General features: G+C 49.9%; 1 protein-coding gene across 3 annotated transcripts in view; it reads left to right on the forward strand.

The window, feature by feature from the left end:
• ddr2l (discoidin domain receptor family, member 2, like) overlaps positions 1–24,969 on the forward strand; it is a 106,621-nt gene that overhangs the window by 61,763 nt on the left and 19,889 nt on the right. For all 3 annotated transcript variants that reach the window (XM_072488140.1, XM_072488141.1, XM_072488142.1), the window contains 7 exons: positions 5,649–5,796; positions 9,831–9,936; positions 10,597–10,783; positions 15,208–15,463; positions 16,068–16,274; positions 16,616–16,773; positions 23,298–23,496. In XM_072488140.1, the coding sequence (XP_072344241.1) occupies positions 5,649–5,796; positions 9,831–9,936; positions 10,597–10,783; positions 15,208–15,463; positions 16,068–16,274; positions 16,616–16,773; positions 23,298–23,496 (1,261 nt within the window). The remainder of the gene's footprint in view (positions 1–5,648; positions 5,797–9,830; positions 9,937–10,596; positions 10,784–15,207; positions 15,464–16,067; positions 16,275–16,615; positions 16,774–23,297; positions 23,497–24,969) is intronic.

The following is a 24,969-nucleotide window of genomic DNA, read 5'->3' on the forward strand; positions in this document are numbered from 1 at the left end:
AGGTTAATAAACTTGGATCAGGCTGGGATTGGGAATCAGTTTAATAAACTTGGATCAGGCACTAGGATAGGGGAACAGGTTAATAAACTTTGATCAGACACTGGGATAGGAGAACAGGTTAATAAACTTTGATCAGGCTGGAATAGGGGAACAGGTTAATAAACTTTGATCAGACACTGGAATAGGGGAACAGGTTAATAAACTTTGATCAGGCTGGGATATTGAAACAGGTTAATAAACTTTGATCAGACTGGGATAGGGGAACAGGTTAATAAATAGACTTTGATTAGGCTGGGATAAGACAACAGGGTAATACACTTGGATCAGACTGGGATTGGAGAACATGCTAATACACTTTGGTCAGGCTGGGATAGGGGAACAGTTTAATAAACTTTGATCAGACTTTGGGATAGGGGAACAGGTTAATAAACTTTGATCACGCTGGGATATTGAAACAGGTTAATAAACTTTGATCAGACCGGCATAGGGGAACAGGTTAATAAATGTTGATCTGGCTGGGATCGGGAACAGGCTAATACATTTTGATCAGGCTGGGATAGGGAAACAGGCTAATAAACTTTGATCAGGCTGGGATAGGAGGACAGGCAAATAAACTTTGATCAGACTGGAATAGGGAATAGGTTAATAAACTTTGCTCAGGCACTGGAATAGGGGAACAGTTGAATAAACTTTGATCAGGCTGGAATAGGGGAACAGGTTAATAAACCTGGATCAGGCACTGGGATAGGGGAACAGGTGAATAAGCTTTGATCAGACACTGGGATAGGGGAACAGGTTAATTTAATTTGGTCAGGCTGGGATAGGAGAACAGGATAATAAACTTTGATCAGGCTGGAATAGGGGAACAGGTTAATAAACTTTGGTCAGGCTGGAATAGCGGAACAGGCTAATAAGCTTTGGTCAGGCACTGGGAGAGGGGAACAGGTTAATAAACTTTGAACAGACACTGGGATAGGGGAAAAGGCTAATAAACTTGATCAGGCTGGGATAGGGCAACAGGTTAATAAACTTGGATCAGGCTGGGATTGGGAATGAGTTTAATAAACTTGGATCAGGCACTGGGATAGGGGAACAGGTTAATAAGCTTTGATCAGACATTGGGATAGGGGAACAGGTTAATAAACTTTGATCAGGCTGGGATATTGAAACAGGTTAATAAACTTTGATCAGACACTGGAATAGGGGAACAGGTTAATAAGCTTTGATCAGGCTGGGATATTGAAACAGGTTAATAAACTTTGATCAGACTGGGATAGGGGAACAGGTTAACAAACTTTGATCAGACTGGGATAGGGGAACAGGTTAATAAATAGACTTTGATTACGCTGGGTAGGGCAACAGGGTAATACACTTGGATCAGACTGGGATTGGAGAACATGCTAATACACTTTGGTCAGGCTGGGATAGGGGAACAGTTTAATAAACTTTGATCAGACTTTGGGATAGGGGAACAGGTTAATAAACTTTGATCACGCTGGGATATTGAAACAGGTTAATAAACTTTGATCAGACTGGCATAGGGGAACAGGTTAATAAATGTTGATCTGGCTGGGATAGGAGGACAGGCAAATAAACTTTGATCAGACTGGAATAGGGAATAGGTTAATAAACTTTGCTCAGGCACTGGAATAGGGGAACAGTTGAATAAACTTTGATCAGGCTGGAATAGGGGAACAGGCTAATAAACTTTGGTCAGGCACTGGGAGAGGGGAACAGGTTAATAGACTTGATCAGGCTGGGATAGGGCAACAGGTTAATAAACCTGGATCAGGCACTGGGATAGGGAATAGGTTAATAAACTTTGATCAGGCACTGGAATAGGGAACAGGTTAATAAACTTGGATCAGACACTGGGATTGGGAATCAGTTTAATAAACTTGGATCAGGCACTGCGATAGGAGAACAGGGTAATAAACCTTGATCAGACACTGGAATAGGGGAACAGGTTAATAAACTTTGGTCAGGCTGGGATAGGAGAACAGGCTAATAAACATGGATCAGGCTGGAATAGGACACAGGCTAATAAACTTTGATCAGATACTGGAATAGGGGAACAGTTTAATAAACTTTGACCAGGCTGGAATAGGGGAATAGGCTAATAAGCTTTGGTCAGGCACTGGGAGAGGGGAACAGGTTAATAAACTTTGAACAGACACTGGGATAGAGGAAAAGGCTAATAAACTTTGATCAGGCTGGGATAGGGGAACAGGCTAATAAACTTTGATCAGGCTGGGATAGGGGAACAGGTTAATAAACTTTGATCAGACACTGGGATAGGGGAACAGTTTAATAAACTTTGATCAGCCACTGGAATAGGGGAACAGGTTAATATACTTGATCAGGCTGGGATAGGGCAACAGGTTAATAAACTTGGATCAGGCTGGGATTGGGAATGAGTTTAATAAACTTGGATCAGGCACTGGGATAGTGGAACAGGTTAATAAGCTTTGATCAGACATTGGGATAGGGGAACAGGTTAATAAATAGACTTTGATTAGGCTGGGATAGGGCAACAGGGTAATAAACTTGGATCAGACTGGGGTTGGAGAACAGGCTATTAAGCTTTGATCAGACAGTGGAATAGGGAAACAGGTTAATAAACTTTGGTCAGGCTGGGATTGGAGAACAGGCTAATAAACTTTGATCAGGCTGGGATAGGGGAACAGTTTTATTAACTTTGATCAGACACTGGGATAGGGGAACAGGTTAATAAACTTTGATCAGGCTGGGATATTGAAACAGGTTAATAAACTTTGATCAGACACTGGAATAGGGGAACAGGCTAATAAACTTTGATCTGGCTGGGATAGGAGAACAGGCTAATAAACTTTGATCAGGCTGGGATAGGGGAACAGTTTAATAAACTTTGATCAGACACTGGAACAGGGGAACAGGCTAATAAACTTTGATCAGGTTGGGATAGGAGGACAGGCGAATAAACTTTGATCAGACTGGAATAGGGAAACAGGTTAATAAACTTTTGTCAGGCTGGGATAGGGGAACCGGCTAATAAACTTTGATCAGGCTGGGATAGGAGGACAGGCGAATCAACTTTGATCAGGCACTGGAATAGGGAAGAGGCTAATAAACTTCAATCAGGCTGGAATAGGGGAACAGGCTAATAAACTTTGATTAGACACTGGAATAGGGGAACAGTTTAATAAACTTTGATCAGGCTGGAATAGGGGAAGAGGCTAATATACTTTGATCAGACACTGGGATAGGGGAACAGGTTAATAGACTTGATCAAGCTGGGATAGGGCAACAGGTTAATAAACTTGGATCAGGCTGGGATTGGGAATCAGTTTAATAAACTTGGATCAGGGGAACAGGTTAATAAGCTTTGATCAGGCTGGGATATTGAAACAGGTTAATAAACTTTGATTAGGCTGGGATAGGGCAACAGGGTAATAAACTTGGATAAGACTGGTATTGGAGAACAGGCTATTAAGCTTTGATTAGACACTGGAATAGGGAAATAGGTTAATAAACTTTGGTCAGGCTGGGATAGGAGAACAGGCTAATAAACTTTGATCAGGCTGGGATAGGGGAACAGGTTAATAAACTTTGACCACGCTGGGATATTGAAACAGGTTAATAAACTTTGATCAGACTGGTATAGGGGAACAGGTTAATAAACTTTGATCAGGCTGGGATAGGGAACAGGCTAATACATTTTGATCAGGCTGGGATAGGTGGACAGGCTAATAAGCTTTGGTCAGGCACTGGGAGAGGGGAACAGGTTAATAGACTTGATCAGGCTGGGATAGGGCAACACGTTAATAAACTTGGATCAGACACTGGGATAGGGGAACAGGTTAATAAGCTTTGATCAGACACTGGAATAGGGGAACAGTTTAATAAACTTTGACCAGGCTGGAATAGGGGAATAGGCTAATAAGCTTTGGTCAGGCACTGGGATAGGGGGGAACAGGTTAATAAACTTTGAACAGACACTGGGATAGGGGAAAAGGCTAATAAACTTTGATCAGGCTGGGATAGGGGAACAGTTTAATAAACTTTGATCAGGCACTAGGATAGGTGAACAGGTTAATAAACTTTGATCAGGCACTGGGATAGGGGAACAGGCTAATAAACTTTGATCAGGCTGGGATAGGGGAACAGGTTAATAAACTTTGAACAGACACTGGGATAGGGGAAAAGGCTAATAAACTTTGATCAGGCTGGGATAGGGGAACAGTTTAATAAACTTTGATCAGGCACTAGGATAGGGGAACAGGCTAATAAACTTTGATCAGGCTGGGATAGGGGAACAGGTTAATAAACTTTGATCAGACACTGGGATAGGGGAACAGTTTAATAAACTTTGATCAGCCACTGGAATAGGGGAACAGGTTAATAGACTTGATCAGGCTGGGATAGGGCAACAGGTTAATAAACTTGGATCAGGCTGGGATTGGGAATGAGTTTAATAAACTTGGATCAGGCACTGGGATATTGGAACAGGTTAATAAGCTTTGATCAGACATTGGGATAGGGGAACAGGTTAATAAATAGACTTTGATTAGGCTGGGATAGGGCAACAGGGTAATAAACTTGGATCAGACTGGGGTTGGAGAACAGGCTATTAAGCTTTGATCAGACAGTGGAATAGGGAAACAGGTTAATAAACTTTGGTCAGGCTGGGATTGGAGAACAGGCTAATAAACTTTGATCAGGCTGGGACAGGGGAACAGTTTTATTAACTTTGATCAGACACTGGGATAGGGGAACAGGTTAATAAACTTTGATCAGGCTGGGATATTGAAACAGGTTAATAAACTTTGATCTGACACTGGAATAGGGGAACAGGCTAATAAACCTTGATCAGGTTGGGAAAGGAGGACAGGCAAATAAACTTTGATCAGACTGGAATAGGGAACAGGTTAATAAACTTTGATCAGGCACTGGAATAGGGAACAGGCTAATAAACTTTGATCAGGCTGGAATAGGGGAACAGGCTAATAAGCTTTGATCAGACACTGGGATCGGGGAACAGTTTAATAAACTTTGATCACGCTTGGATAGGGGAACAGGCTAATAAACTTAGATCAGACTGGGATAGGGGAACAGGCTAATAAACTTTGATCAGGCACTGGGATAGGGGAACAGGTTAATAGACTTTGATCAGGCTGGGATAGGGCAACAGTGTAATAAACTTGGATCAGGCTGGGATTGGAGAACAGGCTAATAAACTTTGTCAGACACTGGAATAGGGAACAGGTTAATAAACTTTGTCAGACACTGGAATAGGGAACAGGTTAGTAAACTTTGTCAGACACTGGAATAGGGAACAGGTTAATAAACTTTGATCAGACACGGGAATAGGGAACAGGTTAATAAACTTTGATTAGACACTGGAGTAGGCAACAAGTTAATAAACTTTGATCAGACTGGGATCGGCGAACAGGCTAATAAACTTTGATCAGGCTGGGATAGGGGAACAGGCTAATAAACTTTGGTCAGACTGGGATAGGGGGACAGATAAGTAAACTTTGATTTAAAGGCTGAACCAAATGGGCTTCCATTCCGCAGATTCAGACACTTTCACGTATCCTTCATTTCTGCACATGTGCCTTTCCCATCCCTTGTTACTTCTAACCCTTGTTACCTGCTTTGTCCTGCAGATTATTCCCGGAAATGTTAACACTTACGATATTGTTCTGAAAGACCTGCGACCTCCAATCATTGCCCGCTACGTGCGGGTGATCCCAGTGACCCGGCAGCCATCGAGTGTGTGTATGCGGGTCGAGCTGTATGGCTGCGTCTGGATTGGTGAGTCCGCCTGTCCCATTGATATTCCCTGTAGTGAAGTTGGCGGGCGGTGAGACTCATTTAATGACAATAAATTGGTTTATTCGGAGCACTCTGCAGTTCCTTCCATGTTGCCTCGGTTTCTCCACTGTGTGTTTTACTTTACATAGAATTTACAGCAATGAGAATGCAAATGTGAGGTAATTTGGACATTCTGAATTCTCCCTCTTGTGAACCCGAACAGGCGCTGGTATGTGGCGACTATGGACATTTCACAATAACTTCATTGCAGTGTTAATGTAAGTCTACATGTGACAATAAAGATTATTATTATCATATTATAAAAAATAAGACACCTCTATTCAAGAAAGGAGAGGGGCAGGAAACTACAGGCCAGTTAGCCTAACATCTGGCTTTGGGAAAATGCTGAAATTCATCATTAAGAAGGCAGTAGCAAGATATTTAGAAAATCATAATAAAATCAAGCAATGCCAACATTGTTTTGTGAAAGTAAAATCATATTTGTCAAATTTACTTGGGTTCTTTGGGATGTAACGAGCAGGGTGAAGAAAGGGAAACCAGTAGATGTAGTGTATTTTGATTTCAAAAGATATTCAATAATGTGCTGCATAAAAAATGACTGTACAAGGTAAGAACTCGTGGTGTTGGACGTGGCATATGAATATACAAACAAGGAGCCGAGTATGCCATTCAGCTCCTTGAGCCTGCTCCGCCATTTAATATTCTGGTAACTTCAAATCTGCACCCCATTTACTCCTGATAACCTAACACCACCTTGCTTACCGAGAATCAATCCACCACTGCCTTAAAAATATTCAAAGAATTTGCTTCCACCAGCTCTTCAGGACGAGAGACTTAAAGAGTCACAACACTCTTGAGTGAAATCATTTTGCATCATCTCCATTGTAAATGGGCGACTCCTTATTTTTAAACAGTTACCCCTAGTTCTAGATTCTCTAACAAGAGGAAACATCCTTTTCACATCGAGTCTGTCAAGACCCCTCAGGATCTTGTATGTTTCAATCAAGTCACCTCTTACTCTTCTAATCTCCAGTAGATATAAGCCGAGACTGTCCAATCTTTCCTTATAAGATAACCCACATGTTCCTGGTATTCTGATAAACCTTCTCTGAACTGCTTATAATGCATTTACAGCTTTCCTTAAATTAGGCGGGCAATACTGTACACAATACTTGACATTTGATCTCACCAGTGCTCTGTACAAGTGAACCATAACCTCCCTACTTTTGTATTCAATTCGTCTCGCAATAAATGATAACATTCTGAGTTTTCCTAATTACTTGCTGTCTCTGCATACTAGCCTTTTGTGATTCATGCATTCGGACACCCAGACCCTGTGCACCTCAGCACTGCAATCATTCACCATTTAGATAATATGCCTCTTTTTTTATTCTTCCTGCCAAAATAGACAACTTCATATTTTCCCACATTATACTCCATTTGCCAGATCTTTGCCCACTCACTTAACCTATCTATATTTTTGTAGTCTCCTTATGTCTTCTTCACAACTTACTTTCTGACTTATCTTTACATCACCAGCAAATTTAATAACCATCCCTTCAATCATTTCATCCAAGCTATTTATATAAATTTTAAACATCCTGTGGTGATTTGCCTATGGACCATAGTTGGATGGTGTGAGACCTCCAACCAACAGGTGGTGGTACAGACACACCATGCAGCCTCAAGACTAAGGTCACATGACCTGGGACCTATATATAAAGAGAGGCTCATCCGGCCATCTCCAGAAGAACATGAGATAGAGGGTATTGAGACGTACATGTAACAGGTCAGCAGAAGGTGCAAGTTCCAGAGGAGTGGCAAGACTCCATGATAACGTGCTCTCTATCAAATTGCCATCTTACTGCACGAGACACAATAAAAAGATCTTCGTTTGGACAGATCAACGTGTTTGATGAGTTAATCATAAAGTACAAGGGACCAAACACAACACTTCCCAGCATTGATCCCTCTGGCACACCATTCGTTACAGTCAGTTACTGGAAGTGAATGTGCTTGTGGTTTAACATAGAGACATAGAAAATAGGAGTAGGCAATTCGGCCCATTGAGCTTGCTCCTCCATTCATTATGATCATGGTTGATCATCCAACTCATTAACCTGTTCCTGCTTTCCCCCCATATCCTTTACTCCCTTTCCGCCCCGCAAGAGCTATATCTAAACATATATATTTTATATATATATATATATATATATATATAGAAATAAAATGAAAACATTTTTTAAAAATTCATTTTTACGGGTTGTGGGCGTCGCTGGTTAGGCCAACATTTATTGCCCATCCCTAGCTGCCCTTCAGAAGGTGGTGTGGAGTTGTATTCTTGAACTGCTGCAGTCCTTGAGGTGTAGGTACACCCACTGTGCTGTTAGGGAGGGAGTTCCAGGATGTTGCCTCAACGATAGTGAAGGAACGGCGATATATTTCCAAGTTAGGGTGGTGAGTGACTGAGGGGAACCTTCAGGTGGTGGGTTTCCCAGGTATCTGCCTCTCTTGTCCTTCTAGATGGTAGTGGTCGTGGGTTTGGAACGTGTTTTGTCTAAGGAACCTTGGTGAGTTACTGCAGTGCATCTTGTAGATGGTACACACGTCTGCCACTGTTCGCCAGTACTGGAGTGTTTGAATGTTTGTGGAAGGGGGAGCAATCAAACAGGCTGTTTTGTCCTGGATGGTGTTGAGCTTCTTGAGTGTTGTTGGCGATGCACTCATCCAGGCAAGTGGAGAGTATGCCATTAAACTCCTGACTTGTAGATGGTGGACAGGTTTTGGGGGGTCAGGAGGTGAGTTACCCTCTGTAGGTTTCCTAGTCATTGACCTGCCCTGGTAGCCACAGTATTAATGTGGCTAGTCTAGTTCAGTTTCTGATCAATGGTAACCCCCAGGATGTTGATGGTGGAGGATTCAGTGATGATAATGCCATTGAATGACAAGGGATGGTGGTTAGATCCTCTCTTGTAGGAGATGGTCATTGGCTGACACTTGGTGTGAATGTAACTTGCCACTTGTCAGCCCAAGCCTGGATATTGTCCAGGTCTCGCTGCATTTGGATAGGGACTGCTTCATTATCTGAGAAGTCACAAATGGTGCTGAACATTGCAGTAATCTGCAAGCATCCCCACTTAGGGGCTGGTTTAGCACAGTGGGCTAAACAGCTGGCGTGTAATGCAGAACAAGACCAGCAGCGCAGGTTCAATTCCTGTACCAGCCTCCCCGAACAGGTGCCGGAATGTGGCGACTAGGGGCTTTTCACAGTAACTTCATTGAAACCTACTTGTGACAATAAGTGATTATTATATTATTATTACTTCTGACTAGGGAGATCATTGATGAAGCAGCTGAATATGGTTGGGCCTAGGACACGTACAATGTTTTGGCCCCAACTGCTTTCTGTGGTAGTGAATTCCATAGGCTCTCCACTCGCTGGGTGAAGAAAGTTTTTCTCATCTCAGTCCTAAATGTTTTACCCTGTATCCTCAGTCTGTGACGCCCTGTCAATGGGAACATCCTTCTTGCATCTACCGTGTCTAGCCCTGTTAAAATTTTATAGATTTCTGAGATCCCGCCTCATTCTTCTAAACTCCAGCTAATATAATCCTAATCAACTCAATCTCTCCTCCTACGTCAGTCCCGCCATCCCAGGAATCAATCTGATTTTTTAATGTCGAACACAAGGGGTTTTCAATTTATCCAGCCGGGATCAAAACCAACAAAGAGCTGCTTTTCTTTGTTAAATAGTGGATTTTAAATGTTCAGAAAATCTTGTGTGCAAGGCACAGACAAGCACCCTCTGCTCACCCTTCTGTCTCTGCACCTGAATCACCACCAGTCATGCCACACTCTGATGTACAAGAACTGTACAACAGATTAGTTTCTGCATTGCCTGTGTATACAGTCATTCTGGGATGTGTGGGAGTTACTGAGCCACCAGCTCCACCATCGACACAGCGGGGTATGGTGTGTGTGGGCCTAAATTATTCTTTTATATCTGTATCTAGATGGACTCTACTCATATAGTGGGCCTGTGGGACAAACGATCGGAAAGCCAGGGGCAGCAATCGTCTACCTCAATGACTCCACATACGACGGTATACAGGACTCCAGGTGAGGCACTTTGTTACATTAAAAAAGTGATAATGGTGGCAGCACGGTGGCGCAATGGGTTAGCCCTGCTGCCTCACGGCGCCGAGGTCCCAGGTTCGATGCCGGCTCTGGGTCACTGTCCGTGTGGAGTTTGCACATTCTTCCTGTGTTTGCGTGGGTTTCGCCCCCACAACCCAAAGATGTGCAGGGTAAGTGGATTGAACACGCTAAATTGCCCCATAATTGGAAAAAATGAATTGGGTACTCTAAATTTATTAAAACAGAAAAGAAGTGATAATGGAGCATTTTAATCCAATACTGATCTGATCGTCTCTGTAAGTTCCAGATATTAGATATGATCTGGTATGATTGCACTTATGACCCACAAGAGGATTTGTTGTGTTAATGTCTGCTTCATACAGAGTGAGCATTGTCCAACCTACGGTATAGAGGGGAGTGTTGGTTTTGGCTATAATATGATCCATGTATTTTTTTATCTCTGACATCAGGAATAGGAGCTTTGGTAAGCACCTGTCACCTGCACAATGAGGGTGAACATGGCTCCCAGCCTCTGTATGATGCTCCACCATTGGTTGGATGGGGTGGGGTGGCTGGAGGCTGTAGTTTTCCTTCCCCGGGGTGATCTTGTGTCAAGTCTCACCAATTCTGCTCTCTGTTTAGGCGCAGTCATGATGGTCTGGGTCAGCTGACAGATGGGGTATTTGGACTGGATGATTTTGCCCAGAGCCACGAGTACCGGGTGTGGCCCGGGTATGACTATGTCGGCTGGAACAACGACACCTTCACAGGCCAATACGTGGAGCTGGAGTTTGAGTTCGACCAACGCAGGAACTTCTCCACCATGAAGGTTGGTAAACATCAAACTGGTGGCTTGGAGACTGTCAGTTTGTTCCCAGCACCCCCCCCCCCCCCACCCCACACACACACTATTTTCCACTACCTGACCACTTCCCAACATCACCTTCAGTGCATCTGCACATATTTGACCAGATCCTCTCCTCCTGAATCCTTGGAGCTCTCCTCAACATGCCTTCTCCGGTCGAGCACTCACCAACATCAGCAGGAGCTCCCGTCCCTCTGAATGGCCACCTACCTAGCCCCCTGGGGACCCGGCACCTGTCCCACCTCCTGGGGACCTGTACATGTCCTATCTAGATCAAGCACATGTATCGTTCTATACCCCTAGATAAAAGCAGATTACTGCGGATGCTGGATTCTGAAACCAAAAGAGAAAATGCTGGACAGTCTCAGCAGGTCGGGAGAGAAAAGAGCTAACGTTTTGAGTCCAGATTACCTTTTGTCAAAGCTAAAAGACAGAGAAAGTGGGAAATATTTATACTGTTTATACTCCACAAAAAAACTTCCCCCGCCCATCTCCACTGAACCATGTCCCCTCACCTTGAACTTATTCCCCCCCGCCCTGGGAAAATGCCTCCAACTGTTCACCCTATCTATACCCCTAATAATTTTATAAACTTCTATCAGGTCGCCCCTTAGCCTCCGTCTCTTGAGGGAGAACAATCCCATTTTATTCAATCTCTCCCCTGGCTAATACCCTCCATACCAGGTAACATCCTGGTAAACCTTTTCTGTACTCTCTCCAAAGCCTCCATGTCCTTCTGGTAGTGCAGTGACCAGAATTGGACACAGTATTCCAAATGCCCCCTGGGGACCCGCCGCCTCCCTTGCCCCCTGGGGAATTGCCCCCTCCCTTGCCCCCTGGGGAATTGCCCCCTCCCTTGCCCCCTGGGGAACTTCCACCTCCCTTGCCCCCTGGGGACCCATTTGCCTGTGTTACCCCCTGTACGGTGTGTTTGACATTTAGGGAATGGAGATCAGACAAAGCTGTCTGGTAGAAATTATCACCAAAGCCATGAACACACATACACTCGTGTGACATGGACAAGGAGGTAGATGCAAGTTCCAGTAATTTGAGGACTTTTTGTTTGCTGGCCACTATTCATCCCCCTGAATTCCCACTCTCCTCTCGATTTGTTTTCACTGGGCAGTTCCAAGAAGCCTGGAAAACCCATGTGATCAGAGTAAAATTCCAAAATCCCAATTAAAACGGCTGCCTATTGTCTTCCCACCCTTCTCGCACACAACTGAACATGCTGAAATTAAAGGTGGAAACTGCTCAATTTAGGCTTCCCAATGCCTCATCAATGTATCTTCCTTATATAAGACCCCACTCTCAAACCCGTTCAGTTTCAATTCACATTCCTCTGACTATCTGATTGGTTCTCTCTATCTCAGCCTCTCTCGTAGAGTCATAGATGTTTTCAGCATGGAAACAGGCCCTTCAGCCCAGCTTGACCATGCCGCCCAGTTTCTCTGAATGTCTCCCTCCAACTGACTGCTTCCTTGTTGTCATTGTCGGTCACTTTTGCAATCTGTCTGCCGCCCGGCCCCCCTCCTCGCTCGCACGCCTTCATCCTTGCTCGCCTCCCCCTCCCTCCTCACTCACCCTCTCTCTCCTTGCTCACTCCCTACCTCCTTGCTCACACTCTCCCATTTGCTCACCCGCTCCCTCGCTCACCACCACCCTTCTCACTCACCCCCACTTCTTGCTCACCCCTTACCTCCTTGCTCCCTCTCCTTCCTTGCTTGCCCCCACCCGCCTCGTTTTTCTCTTCCCCTTTATTCGCCCTGCCCTCCCTGGCTCCCCCCCCCCCCTCTTGGCTTGGCTCGCAACCCCACCCTGGCTTGCCCCCCCTCTCTCTCTCGGCTCAACCCCCCTCCCCTTGGCCCGACCCTCTCCCCCCCCCCCCCCCCTCCCTCTTGGCTCACCCCCCCCCCCCCCCCCCCTCATGGCTCACCCCCCCCTCCCTCCTGGCTCACCCCCCCCCCCCCCCGCCCTGGCTCACCCCCCCTCCCTCCTGGCTCACCCCCCCCTCCCTCCTGGCTCACCCCCCCCCCCCTCCTGGCTCACCCCCCCCCCCCTCCTGGCTCACCCCCCCCCCCCTCCTGGCTCACCCCCCCCTCCCTCCTGGCTCACCCCCCCCTCCCTCCTGGCTCACCCCCCCCCCTCCCTCCTGGCTCACCCCCCCCCTCCCTCCTGGCTCACCCCCCCCCTCCCTCCTGGCTCACACCCCCCTCCCTCCTGGCTCACACCCCCCTCCCTCCTGGCTCACACCCCCCTCCCTCCTGGCTCACACCCCCCTCCCTCCTGGCTCACACCCCCCTCCCTCCTGGCTCACACCCCCCTCCCTCCTGGCTCACACGCCCCTCCCTCCTGGCTCACACGCCCCTCCCTCCTGGCTCACCCCCCCTCCCTCCTGGCTCACCCCCCCCTCCCTCCTGGCTCGCCCCCCCTCCCTCCTGGCTCGCCCCCCCTCCCTCCTGGCTCGCCCCCCCTCCCTCCTGGCTCGCCCCCCCTCCCTTCTGGCTCGTCCCCCCTCCCTCCTGGCTCGCCCCCCCTCCCTCCTGGCTCGCCCCCCCTCCCTCCTGGCTCGCCCCCCACTCCCTCACCTGGCTCGCCCCCCCCTCCCTCCTGGCTCACCCCCCCCTCCCTCCTGGCTCGCCCCCTCCCTCCTGGCTCGCCCCCCCTCCCTCCTGGCTCGCGCCCCCGCCCCCCTCCTGGCTCGCCCCCCCCCCTCCCTCCTGGCTCGCCCCCCCCCCCTCCCTCCTGGCTCGCCCCCCCCCCCCCTCCCTCCTGGCTTGACCCCCCCCCCCCTCCCTCCTGGCTTGCCCCCCCCCTCCCTCCTGGCTTGCCCCCCCCCCTCCCTCCTGGCTTGCCCCCCCCCCCCTCCCTCCTGGCTTGCCCCCCCCTCCCTCATGGCTCGCCCCCCCTCCCTCCTGGCTCGCCCCCCCCTCTCCTGCTCGCCCCCCCTCCCCCCCTCACACCCTGGCTCGCCCTTCCCCTCCCTCCTGGCTCGCCCCCCCCTCCCTCCTGGCTCGCCCCCCCCTCCCTCCTGGCTCGCCCGCCCCCCCCCCTCCCTCCTGGCTCGCCCCCCCCCTCCCTCCTGGCTCGCCCCCCCCCTCCCTCCTGGCTCGCTCCCCCCCCCTCCCTCCTGGCTCGCCCGCTCCCCCCCCCCTCCCTCCTGGCTCGCCCGCTCCCCCCCCCTCCCTCCTGGCTCACCCGCCCCCCCCCTCCCTCCTGGCTCACCCCCCCCCTCCCTCCTGGCTCGCCCCCCCCCCCCCTCCCTCCTGGCTCGCCCCCCCCCCCCCCCCCCCCTCCGGGCACCCCCCCCCCCCCCTCCTGGCACGCCCCCCCCCCTCCCCCCTGTTGGCTCGCCCCCCCCCCCCCCCTCCCTCCTGGCTCGCCCCCCCCCCCTCCCTCCTGGCTCGCCCCCCCCCCTCCCGGCTCGCCCCCCCCTCCCTCCTGGCTCGCCCCCCCCCCCCCCTCCTGGCTCGCCCCCCCCCCCCCTCCTGGCTCGCCCCCCCCCCCCCCTCCTGGCTCGCCCCCCCCCCCCCCTCCTGGCTCGCCCCCCCCCCCCCCCTCCTGGCTCGCCCCCCCCCTCCCTCCTGGCTCGCCCCCCCCCTCCCTCCTGGCTCGCCCCCCCCCTCCCTCCTGGCTCGCCCCCCCCCTCCCTCCTGGCTCGCCCCCCCCTCCCTCCTGGCTCGCCCCCCCCCTCCCTCCTGGCTCGCCCCCCCCCTCCCTCCTGGCTCGCCCCCCCCCCTCCCTCCTGGCTCGCCCCCCCCCTCCCTCCTGGCTCGCCCCCCCCCTCCCTCCTGGCTCGCCCCCCCCCTCCCTCCTGGCTCGCCCCCCCCCCTCCCTCCTGGCTCGCCCCCCCCCTCCCTCCTGGCTCGCCCCCCCCCTCCCTCCTGGCTCGCCCCCCCCCCTCCCTCCTGGCTCGCCCCCCCCCTCCCTCCTGGCTCGCCCCCCCCCTCCCTCCTGGCTCGCCCCCCCCCCCCTCCTGGCTCGCCCCCCCCCCCTCCCTCCTGGCTCGCCCCCCCCCTCCCTCCTGGCTCGCCCCCCCCCTCCCTCCTGGCTCGCCCCCCCCTCCCTCCTGGCTCGCCCCCCCCTCCCTCCTGGCTCGCCCCCCCCCTCCCTCCTGGCTCGCCCCCCCCCTCCCTCCTGGCTCGCCCCCCCCCTCCCTCCTGGCTCGCCCCCCCCCTCCCTCCTGGCTCGCCCCCCCCTCCCTCCTGGCTCGCCCCCCCCCTCCCTCCTGGCTCGCCCCCCCCTCCCTCCTGGCTCGCCCCCCCCTCCCTCCTGGCTCGCCCCCCCCTCCCTCCTGGCTCGCCCCCCCCTCCCTCCTGGCTCGCCCCCCCCTCCCTCCTGGCTCGCATCCTTATCTCTCTGTTCCTGATTAACTCTCTCTCCTGCAGGTGCACTGTAACAATCTGTACACAAAGTCGGTGAAGATATTCCACCGGGTTCAGTGTTCCTTCAAACAGCAGCTGGTGGCGAACTGGGAACGGGAGTTGGTGGGTGTTACAACGGTGATGGACGACAAGAATCCGAGTGCACGGTTTGTCATTGTGCCCCTGCAGCAGCGGCTGGGTAAGGCAATCCGTTGCCAGTTCTACTTCGCAGATCGCTGGATGTTGTTCAGTGAGATCTCTTTCCAGTCAACAGTTGTAGGTAAGGACCTGATCAGGACCCCAGATTGTAACTCGTGTGGCAAAGTTAACATGATTGTATTCTCCCAGGAAATCAGCGAAGGCCCTTTAATTTGGAGATCATGGTCCAGTGATATTCTTGCAATTTTAGTCTGATAGGGTGGGGGGGAGGGGGTGTTCAGGGGTTTTTGCGGGGGTCAGCGGGTGGTCGGGGTTGGTTCAGTGGTGATTATGGGGTGGTCAGGATATGGTCGTGGGGGGGTCAGGGTGTGGTCACGAGGGTCAGGATGTGGTCACGCGGCAGTAAGGATGTGGTCTGGGTGGTCGCGGGGGGCTCGGTATGGTCGCGGTGGGGGGGGGGGTCAGGGTGTTCGTGGGGGAGTCGGGGTGGTCACGGGTGTGGGGCTCATGGGTGTGGCTGTGGGGGGGGGGGGGGTCAGGGTGTGTGGTCCCGAGGGATGAGGGATTGGTTGCGGGGGGCTCAGGTGCTGGCTGTGGGGGCTTAGTGTGATTCCGGCAGTGTGGGCAGTCAGGAGGGGATAGCTATGCTGTGCTACCTCATGATTGTTTTGCTGAATAAAAAATGCAGTGATGGAACTTTAATTTGACCTTTGGCACTTTGGCAGACGCTGGGGGAGCGAATCCTTTGGAACACCTTCATCCTTTCCGGAGAGAGGACACTTCCCAAATCCCAGATGCATGGAGTACTCCAAGGCTGAATGCAGGCATAGGCTTGGGCTCAGAGCCCAGCCCCACGTCAAAACTGACCTTCAGCAACACCCTGGGTCCCACACTGACCCACACTGCCAGCAGCCTCATCACCCTCATCATCGGTAAAACGTTTCTGAAGTTTGCAGCTCTCAATCATTGCTGTTTGTCTACTCCCTCGACCCCTGCCTTCGCCCCCTGCCCCAATCCCCCTTGCTCCCTGCCCTTGCATCCCCTAGTCGACTACCCTCATCCCCCTCGCCTACTACCCTCAAACCCTCGCTCCCTGCCCTCGTCCCTGTCTGCTGCCTTCCTTCAGCCCCCCTACCCCCCAAGGCCCCCTGCACCCCCTCCCCCACTGACTGTACTTGAGTGGGTGGGTGTGATTGTGTCTCTGTCCCTATAGGCGGTTCTGGGGAAGTGTTTCACTCAGCTCACGGCTGTACTTGTCTTTCTCTATCTGCAGGCAGTTCCCCCCTTCCCACCATCAGTGGACACAGGGACAAGGCTGATGACAGCAACGCCTCCATTCTGATTGGCTGTTTGGTGACGATCATCCTCCTCCTCCTCATCATCATCGTCGTCATCCTGTGGAGACAACACTGGAAAAGGATCCTAGAGAAGGTGCGTGTCAGTTTAACAACAATCCTCCACTTCACTGGGTCCCCTTTAACAGGACTCTGCCACTTCACTGGGTCCCCTTTAACAGGGCCCCCTGCCACTTCACTCTGTAACCTTTAATAGCACTCCTGCCAATCCAGTGCATCCCCTTTAACAATGCATGCACCATTTCGCTGTGTCTCTATTAGCAGCACAGCACACACACCGCTGCACTGTCTCTCTTTTAACAGGACCCCACCACTCCGCTGTGTCTCCTTTAACAAGACCACTCCACTGCGTCCCCTTTAGCAGGACCCCACCACTGCACTGTATCTCCTTTAACAGGACCCCCATCACTGCAATGTGTCCTCTTTAACAGGTCCCCACCACTGCACTGTGTCCCCTTTAGCAGGACCCTCCCACTGCACTCTTTCCTCTTTAACAGGACCCACCAGTGCACCGTGTCCCCTTGAACAGCACTCCCGCAACTCCACTGAGTCTCTTTTAACAGGCCACACACCACTTTACTGTCTCCCTTAACAGGACATGCACTACTTCACTGTGTCTCCATTAAGAGGACCCCCATCATTCCATTGTGTTCCCTTTAACAGGACCCCACCACTGCGCTGTGTCCTCTTTGGGTGGCACGGTAGCACAGTGGTCAGCACTGTTGCTTCACAGCGCCAGGGACCCGGGTTCGATTCCTGGCTTGGATCACTGTCATAGAACATAGAAAAATACAGCACAGAACAGGCCCTTCGGCCCACGATGTTGTGCCAAACCTTTGTCCTAGATTAATCATTATCATTGAATTTACAGTGCAGAAGGAGGCCACCCGGCCCAACGAGTCTGCACTGGCTCTTGGAAAGAGCACCCTATCCAAAGTCAACACCTCCACCCAACACTAAGGGCAATTTTGGACACTAAGGGCAATTTATCATGGCCGATCCACCTAACCTGCACATCTTTGGACTGTGGGAGGAAACCGGAGCACCCGGAGGAAACCCACGCAGACACTGGGAGGATGTGCAGACTCCGCACAGACAGTGATCCAAGCCAGAATCGAACCTGGGACCCTGGAGCTGTGAAGCAATTGTGCTATCCACAATGCTACCGTGCTGCCCTTAAGAACAAATAAATCTACACTATATCATTTTACCATAATCCATGTACCTATCCAATGGCTGCTTGAAGGTCCCTAATGTTTCCGACTCAACTACTTCCACAGGCAGTGCATTCCATGCCCCCACTACTCTCTGGGTAAAGAACCTACCTCTGACATCCCTCCTATATCTTCCACCATTCACCTTAAATTTATGTCGCCTTGTAATGGTTTGTTCCACCTGGGGAAAAAGTCTCTGACTGTCTACTCTATCTATTCCCCATATCATCTTATAAACCTCTATCAAGTCGCCCCTCATCCTTCTCCGTTCTAACGAGAAAAGGCCTAGCACCCTCAACCTTTTCTCGTAAGACCTACTCTCCATTCCAGGCAACATCCGGGTAAATCTCCTTTGCACCTTTTCCAAAGCTTCCACATCCTTCCTAAAATGAGGCGACCAGAACTGTACACAGTACTCCAAATGTGGCCTTACCAAAGCTTTGTACAGCTGCATCATCACCTCACGGCTCTTAAATTCAATCCCTTAATGAACGCTAGCACACCATAGGCCTTCTTCACAGCTCTATCCACTTGAGTGGCAACTTTCAAAGATGTATGAACATAGACCCCAAGATCTCTCTGCTCCTCCACATTGCCAAGAACTCTACCGTTAACCCTGTATTCCGCACTCATATTTGTCCTTCCAAAATGGACAACCTCACACTTTTCAGGGTTAAACTCCATCTGCCACTTCTCAGCCCAGCTCTGCATCCTATCTATGTCTCTTTGCAGCCGACAACAGTCCTCCTCACTATCGGCAACTCCACCAATCTTCGTATCGTCTGCAAATTTACTGACCCACCCTTCAACTCCCTCATCCAAGTCATTAATGAAAATCACAAACAGCAGAGGACCCAGAACTGATCCCTGCGGTACACCACTGGTAACTGGGATCCAGGCTGAATATTTGCCATCCACCACCACTCTCTGACTTCTATCGGTTAGCCAGTTCGTTATCCAACTGGCCAAATTTCCCACTATCCCATGCCTCCTTACTTTCTGCAGAAGCCTACCATGGGGAACCTTATCAAATGCCTTACTAAAATCCATGTACACTACATCCACTGCTTTACCTTCATCCACATGCTTGGTCACCTCCTCAAAGAATTCAATAAGACTTGTGAGGCAAGACCTACCCCTCACAAATCCGTGCTGACTATCCCTAATCAAGCAGTGTCTTTCCAGAAGCTCAGAAATCCTATCCTTCAGTACCCTTTCCATGACTTTGCCTACCACCGAAGTAAGACTAACTGGCCTGTAATTCCCAGGGTTATCCCTAGTCCCTTTTGTGAACAGGGGCACGACATTCGCCACTCTCTAATCCCCTGGTACCACCCCTGTTGACAGTGAGGACGAAAAGATCATTGCCAACGGCTCTGCAATTTCATCTCTTGCTTCCCATAGAATCCTTGTATATATCCCGTCAGGCCCGGGGGACTTGTCTATCGTCAAGTTTTTCAAAATGCCCAACACATCTTCCTTCCTAACAAGTATTTCCTCGAGCTTACCAGTCTGTTTCACACTGTCCTCTCCAACAATATGGCCCCTCTCATTTGTAAATACAGAAGAAAAGTACTCGTTCAAGACCTCTCCTATCTCTTCAGACTCAATGCACAATCTCCCACTACTGTCCTTGATCGGACCTACCCTCGCTCTCGTCATTCTCATATTTCTCACATATGTATAAAAGGCCTTGGGGTTTTCCTTGATCCTACCCGCCAAAGATTGTTCATGCCCTCTCTTGGCTCTCCTAATCCCTTTCTTCAGTTCCCTCCTGGCTATCTTGTATCCCTCCAACGCCCTGTCTGAACCTTGTTTCCTCAGCCTTACATAAGTCTCCTTTTTCCTCTTAACAAGACATTCAACCTCTCTTGTCAACCATGGTTCCCTCACTCGACCATCTCTTCCCTGCCTGACAGGGACATACATATCAAGGACACGTAGTACCTGTTCCTTGAACAAGTTCCACATTTCACTTGTGTCCTTCCCTGACAGCCTATGTTCCCAACTTATGCACTTCAATTCTTGTCTGACAACATCGTATTTACCCTTCCCCCAATTGTAAACCTTGCCCTGTTGCACGCACCTATCCCTCTCCATTACTAAACTGAAAGTCACAGAATTGTGGTCACTATCTCCAAAATGCTCCCCCACTAACAAATCTATCACTTGCCCTGGTTCATTACCAAGTACCAAACCTAATATTGCCCCCTCCTCTGGTTGGACAATCTACATACTGTGTTAGAAAAGCTTCCTGGACACACTGCACAAACACCACCCCATCCAAACTATTTGATCTAGAGAGTTTCCACTCTATGTTTGGGAAGTTAAAGTCACCCATGACTACTACCCTGTGACTTCTGCACCTTTCCAAAATCTGTTTCCCAATCTGTTCCTCCACATCTCTGCTACTATTGGGGGGCCTATAGAAAACTCATAACAAGGTGACTGTTCCTTTCCTATTTCTGACTTCAACCCATACTACTTCAGTAGGCTGATACTCCTCGAACTGCCTTTCTGCAGCTGTTATACTATCTCTAATTAACAATGCCAACCCACCACCTCTTTTGCCACCCTCCCTAATCTTATTGAAACATCTATAACCAGGGACCTCCAACAACCGTTTCTGCCCCTCTTCTATCCAAGTTTCCGTGATGGCCACCACATCGTAGTCCCAAGTACCGATCCATGCCTTATGTTCACCCACCTTATTCCTGATGCTTCTTGCGTTGAAGTATACACACTTCAACCCATCTCCGTGCCTGCAAATACTCTCCTTTTTCAGTGTTCCCTTCCCCACTGCCTCACTACACGCTTTGGCATCCTGAATATCGGCTACCTTAGTTGCTGGACTAAAAATCCGGTTCCCATTCCCCTGCCAAATTAGTTTAAACCCTCCCGAAGAGTACTAGAAAACCTCTCTCTCAGGATATTGGTGCCCCTCTAGTTCAGATGCAACCCGTCCTGCTTGTACAGGTACCACCTTCCCCAGAATGCGCTCCAATTATCCAAATACCTGAAGCCCTCCCTCCTACACCATTCCTGCAGCCACGTGTTCAGCTGCACTCTCTCCCTATTCCTAGCCTCGCTATCACGTGGCACCGGTAACAAACCAGAGATGACAACTGTGTCTGTCCTGGCTTTTAACTTCCAGCCTAACTCCCTAAACTAATTTATTACCTCCACACCCCTTTTCCTACCTACGTCGTTGGTACCAATGTGCACCACGACTTCTGGCTGCCCCCCCCCCCCCCCCCCCCCCCCCCCCCCCTCCCCCTCCCCTTCCCCCTTAAGGATCCTAAAGACACGATCCGAGACATCCCTGGCCCTGGCACCCGGGAGGCAACATACCTTCCGGGAGTCTCGCCCGCGACCACAGAATCTCCTATCTATTCCCCTAACCACTGAATCTCCTACTACTATTGCTTTTCTATTCTACCCCCATCCCTTCTGAGCCCCAGAGCCAGACTCAGTGCCAGTGCCAGAGATCTGGCCGCTAGGGCCTTCCCCTGGTAGGTCATCCCCCCCCCCAACAGCATCCAAAACGCTATACTTGTTTTGAAGGGGAACGGCCACGAGGGATCCCTGCACTGTCTGCCTGTTTGTTTTTTTTCCCGACTGTAACCCAGCTATTCTTGTCCTGTACCTTGGGTGTGGTTACCTCCCTGTAACTCTTCTCTATCACCCCCTCTGCCTCCCGGATGATCCGAAGTTCATTCAGCTTCAGCTCCAGTTCCCTAACACGGTCTTTGAGGAGCTGGAGTTGGGTGCACTTCCCGCAGGTATAGTCAGCAGGGACACCGGTGGTATCCCTCACCACCCACATCCTACAGGAGGAGCATGCAACTGGCCTAGCCTCCATCCCCTCTTACCTTACAGAATATAGCTGCCCTGTGGACCAACAGGATCTCCGCCCTCCGACTCTGCTCCCAGTCAGCTGCACTCTCTGTAAACTCCTGGCACTCTTCTCACTCTTTGCGGAAATGTAGGAAACAAAATGAAAGGAGCAACTTACTCCCTCCTCACCTAACTCCCTCAGTTACCAAACTCTCACTATAGCACTCAAATGCACCAAATTCAGCACTCCCTCAGTCACCAAGCTCTCACTATAGCACTCAAATGCACCAAATTCAGCACTCCCTCAGTCACCAAACTCTCACTATAGCACTCAAATGCACCAAATTCAGCACTCAGTGCAAACAAAGTCTGCACTGTAGGGGATCACTTTTATACTGTGAATCTAGCCTCTGAAAACTGGCCTAATCCAATCAACTAATTAACAAGCTCCAGCTGCAAGTGCCTACAAGTAGAAGCTTTGTTTAAAGTGGATTGAAAATTCACCTTCTTCTAAACCAAACAGCAACTTTTAAGTTAATTAACTAAATAAAAGAAAGACTAGACTTTAGATAAAAATGAAGCCTTATACTCCCATAGTCACCAAACTCTCACTATAGCACTCAAATGCACCAAATTCAGCATTCTGTGCAGAGTCTGCATGTTCTCCCTGTGTCTGCGTGGATTTCCTCCGGGTGCTCTGCCTTCCTCCCACAAGTCACGAAAGACGTGCTGTTGGGCAAATTGGACATTCTGATTCTCCCTCCGTGTACTCAAACAGGTGCCGGAATGTGGCGACTAGGGGCTTTTCACAGTAACTTCATTGCAGTGTTAATGAAAGCCTACTTGTGACATTAATAAAGGTTTTTTATTATTATCAGTAACATGACCCCCACAACTGCACCGTGTCCCTTTTATCAGGATCCCCACCACTGCATTGTGTCCCCTTTAACAGGACCCTGCTATTTCAGTGTCACCATTAACAGGACCCCACCACTGCACTGTGTTCCTTTATTGTTCCCGTCACTGGACTGTATCCTGTTTAACACAGCCCCGCAACCACACTGTCACCTTTAACAGGACCCCATCATTTCACAATGTCCCCTTTAACTGGACCCCTACCTCTGCACCCCTACCTCTGCACCGGTCCCATTTAACAATCAATCCTGTGACACCTGTCACTACCTGTCCAGCTTGCCCTGACCTCTCAACCTCAGCCACGTGCACTATCCGTACCCATCACTATATCTCTCTCATGCTCGCTGTCATCTCTTCCTCCTTCATTTCCCCATGCATGTGCCTCCTACGTCTACCTGCCCTGTGCCCACCTTCTCCTGAACCCCTGTGTTCCATATGCCCTTCTCTCCTGTATGGAACCTGCTGTTCAATGGAGCATTGTGATACAGTATCCAGCCCCCCTCTGTGCCCATTATTGTTGGCCTCAGTCTGTGAACTGTAGAGTTTCCTGCTCCCCAGCTCATTAATCTGAGAGTGGGGAATGAGTGGATGGTCATTGTGGTCTGTGCTGTAATCTCTCTCCTTGTTTCCAAAGGCTCCACGGAGAATCCTAGAGGAGGATGCAACCATGAGCCCATCTCTGTATAATGACACCATCGTCATTGGCAACCAGACGCAGATATTCCAGACCAACCCCACTTATGAGCGTGTCTTTCCATTCGATCTGGAATACCAGGAGCCTGCCAGGCTACTGCGTAAACTTCCAGAACTTTCTCAGAGTGCTGAGGATTCAGGTTAGTGAAGTAGAAATCTGGAGTGGGGGTTCAAGAATTGCTGAGGAGATGCAGGGAGGCTTCAGTTATTGAGCAGGGTTGGGTGATCATGCTTCATCTCCCTCTCCTTCACCATGCCTCCTCCTCCCATCTTTCTCTCTCTCTCTCTCCTTCAATAGCACCCATCCCGTGCCAATTTATTTCTCGCCTTCAAAATACCTGTCTCCATCCCATGAAAAGCCAGGGTTTCAACAAAAACACCAACTATCTACCTATTCACATGCCTTTTTTGCAGTAGCAATTAGACCTCAGAGAGCAGTCCATTAGGTCACGCCCACCAACAGAAACCAATGATGGGGGTTAAAGGGGCTTTGCAGCGGTCAGAAGTAAGTCCGAGTTCCATGTTAGCCATTGCTGCCTCGGGAGCTCTCAACCTTCATGGGTGTCATGACTCACAGTTTGGAAAACCAACTGTTGATGTTCCTGGCTATTAGACACTAGGATGGGTCAAGTCCTTGCCACTGTATTCTGTTCAGCTGAGGAAGAGCAGTGTCCTTCCGTCTCGGGAAGGTATTTGAAGTTGTATGGAATGAGGAGCAAAATGTCTCTCGTCCGGGGAAAGGCTGTTCAGCTATCTGATTGCCACTGGTCACAATAATGAAACTCTCCCTCACAGCACTGTAAAAGTAACTTCACCACATAAATGGCTCACCGTCACCTTCTCCAGGGCAATTAGGGATGGCCAATAAATGCTGGCCTTGTGAACAATACCCACATCCCAAGAATTTGCAACATACTGTGGCCTGGCCTCAGATGTATGTATTCTTTTTCACTCTGCTCCTAGTTCAACGCTTGATGTAGTTTAGTATCGGCCTTGAGTCCGCCTTGTGAATTTCATAATCCACAGCTGAATTTGTAAAGTGCCCTGTTAGTGTGTGAAGGATCATATTCTTGAAGGAGCAACAATAGGTGATCTACCACAATGTATTGCGCAGTCACAGCATCCACAACTAGGATTTATATACTGTGTTTAATGGAGTCAAACGTTAAGATCTTTCTCTGTGATGTTGAAAGCAGATTAAATGATTTTCTGTGGTTTTCTGGATGATTGGTATGTGTAGTTTCCTCACCACCCCTCTTTACCTGGGCACAGATCCTCTCAAGACTTTTGGTGTCTCCAATGTGTTCTGTCTTTATAGTGCAGATTTTGAGTATTAGGTACCATTTATTAGTCCTGATTCTTGTTTCCTTTCTTCCTTATCAGTTTTCATTTCTTCATGGGATGTGGGCATCACTGTCAAGGCTCATCCCTAATTGTCCTTCAGAAGGTTGTGGGGAGCCACCTTCCTGAATCATTGTAACCCATCTAGTGTAGGGACCCCTACAGGAAGGAAGTACCAGGGTTTTGAAACAGTGATGATGAAAGAATGGGGATGCATTTCCAAGTCAGGATGGCGAGTGGCTGGGCAGCACGGTGGCACAGTGGTTAGCACT

This window comes from Scyliorhinus torazame, chromosome 22, assembly GCF_047496885.1.
Source record: "Scyliorhinus torazame isolate Kashiwa2021f chromosome 22, sScyTor2.1, whole genome shotgun sequence".
NCBI lineage: Eukaryota > Metazoa > Chordata > Chondrichthyes > Carcharhiniformes > Scyliorhinidae > Scyliorhinus > Scyliorhinus torazame.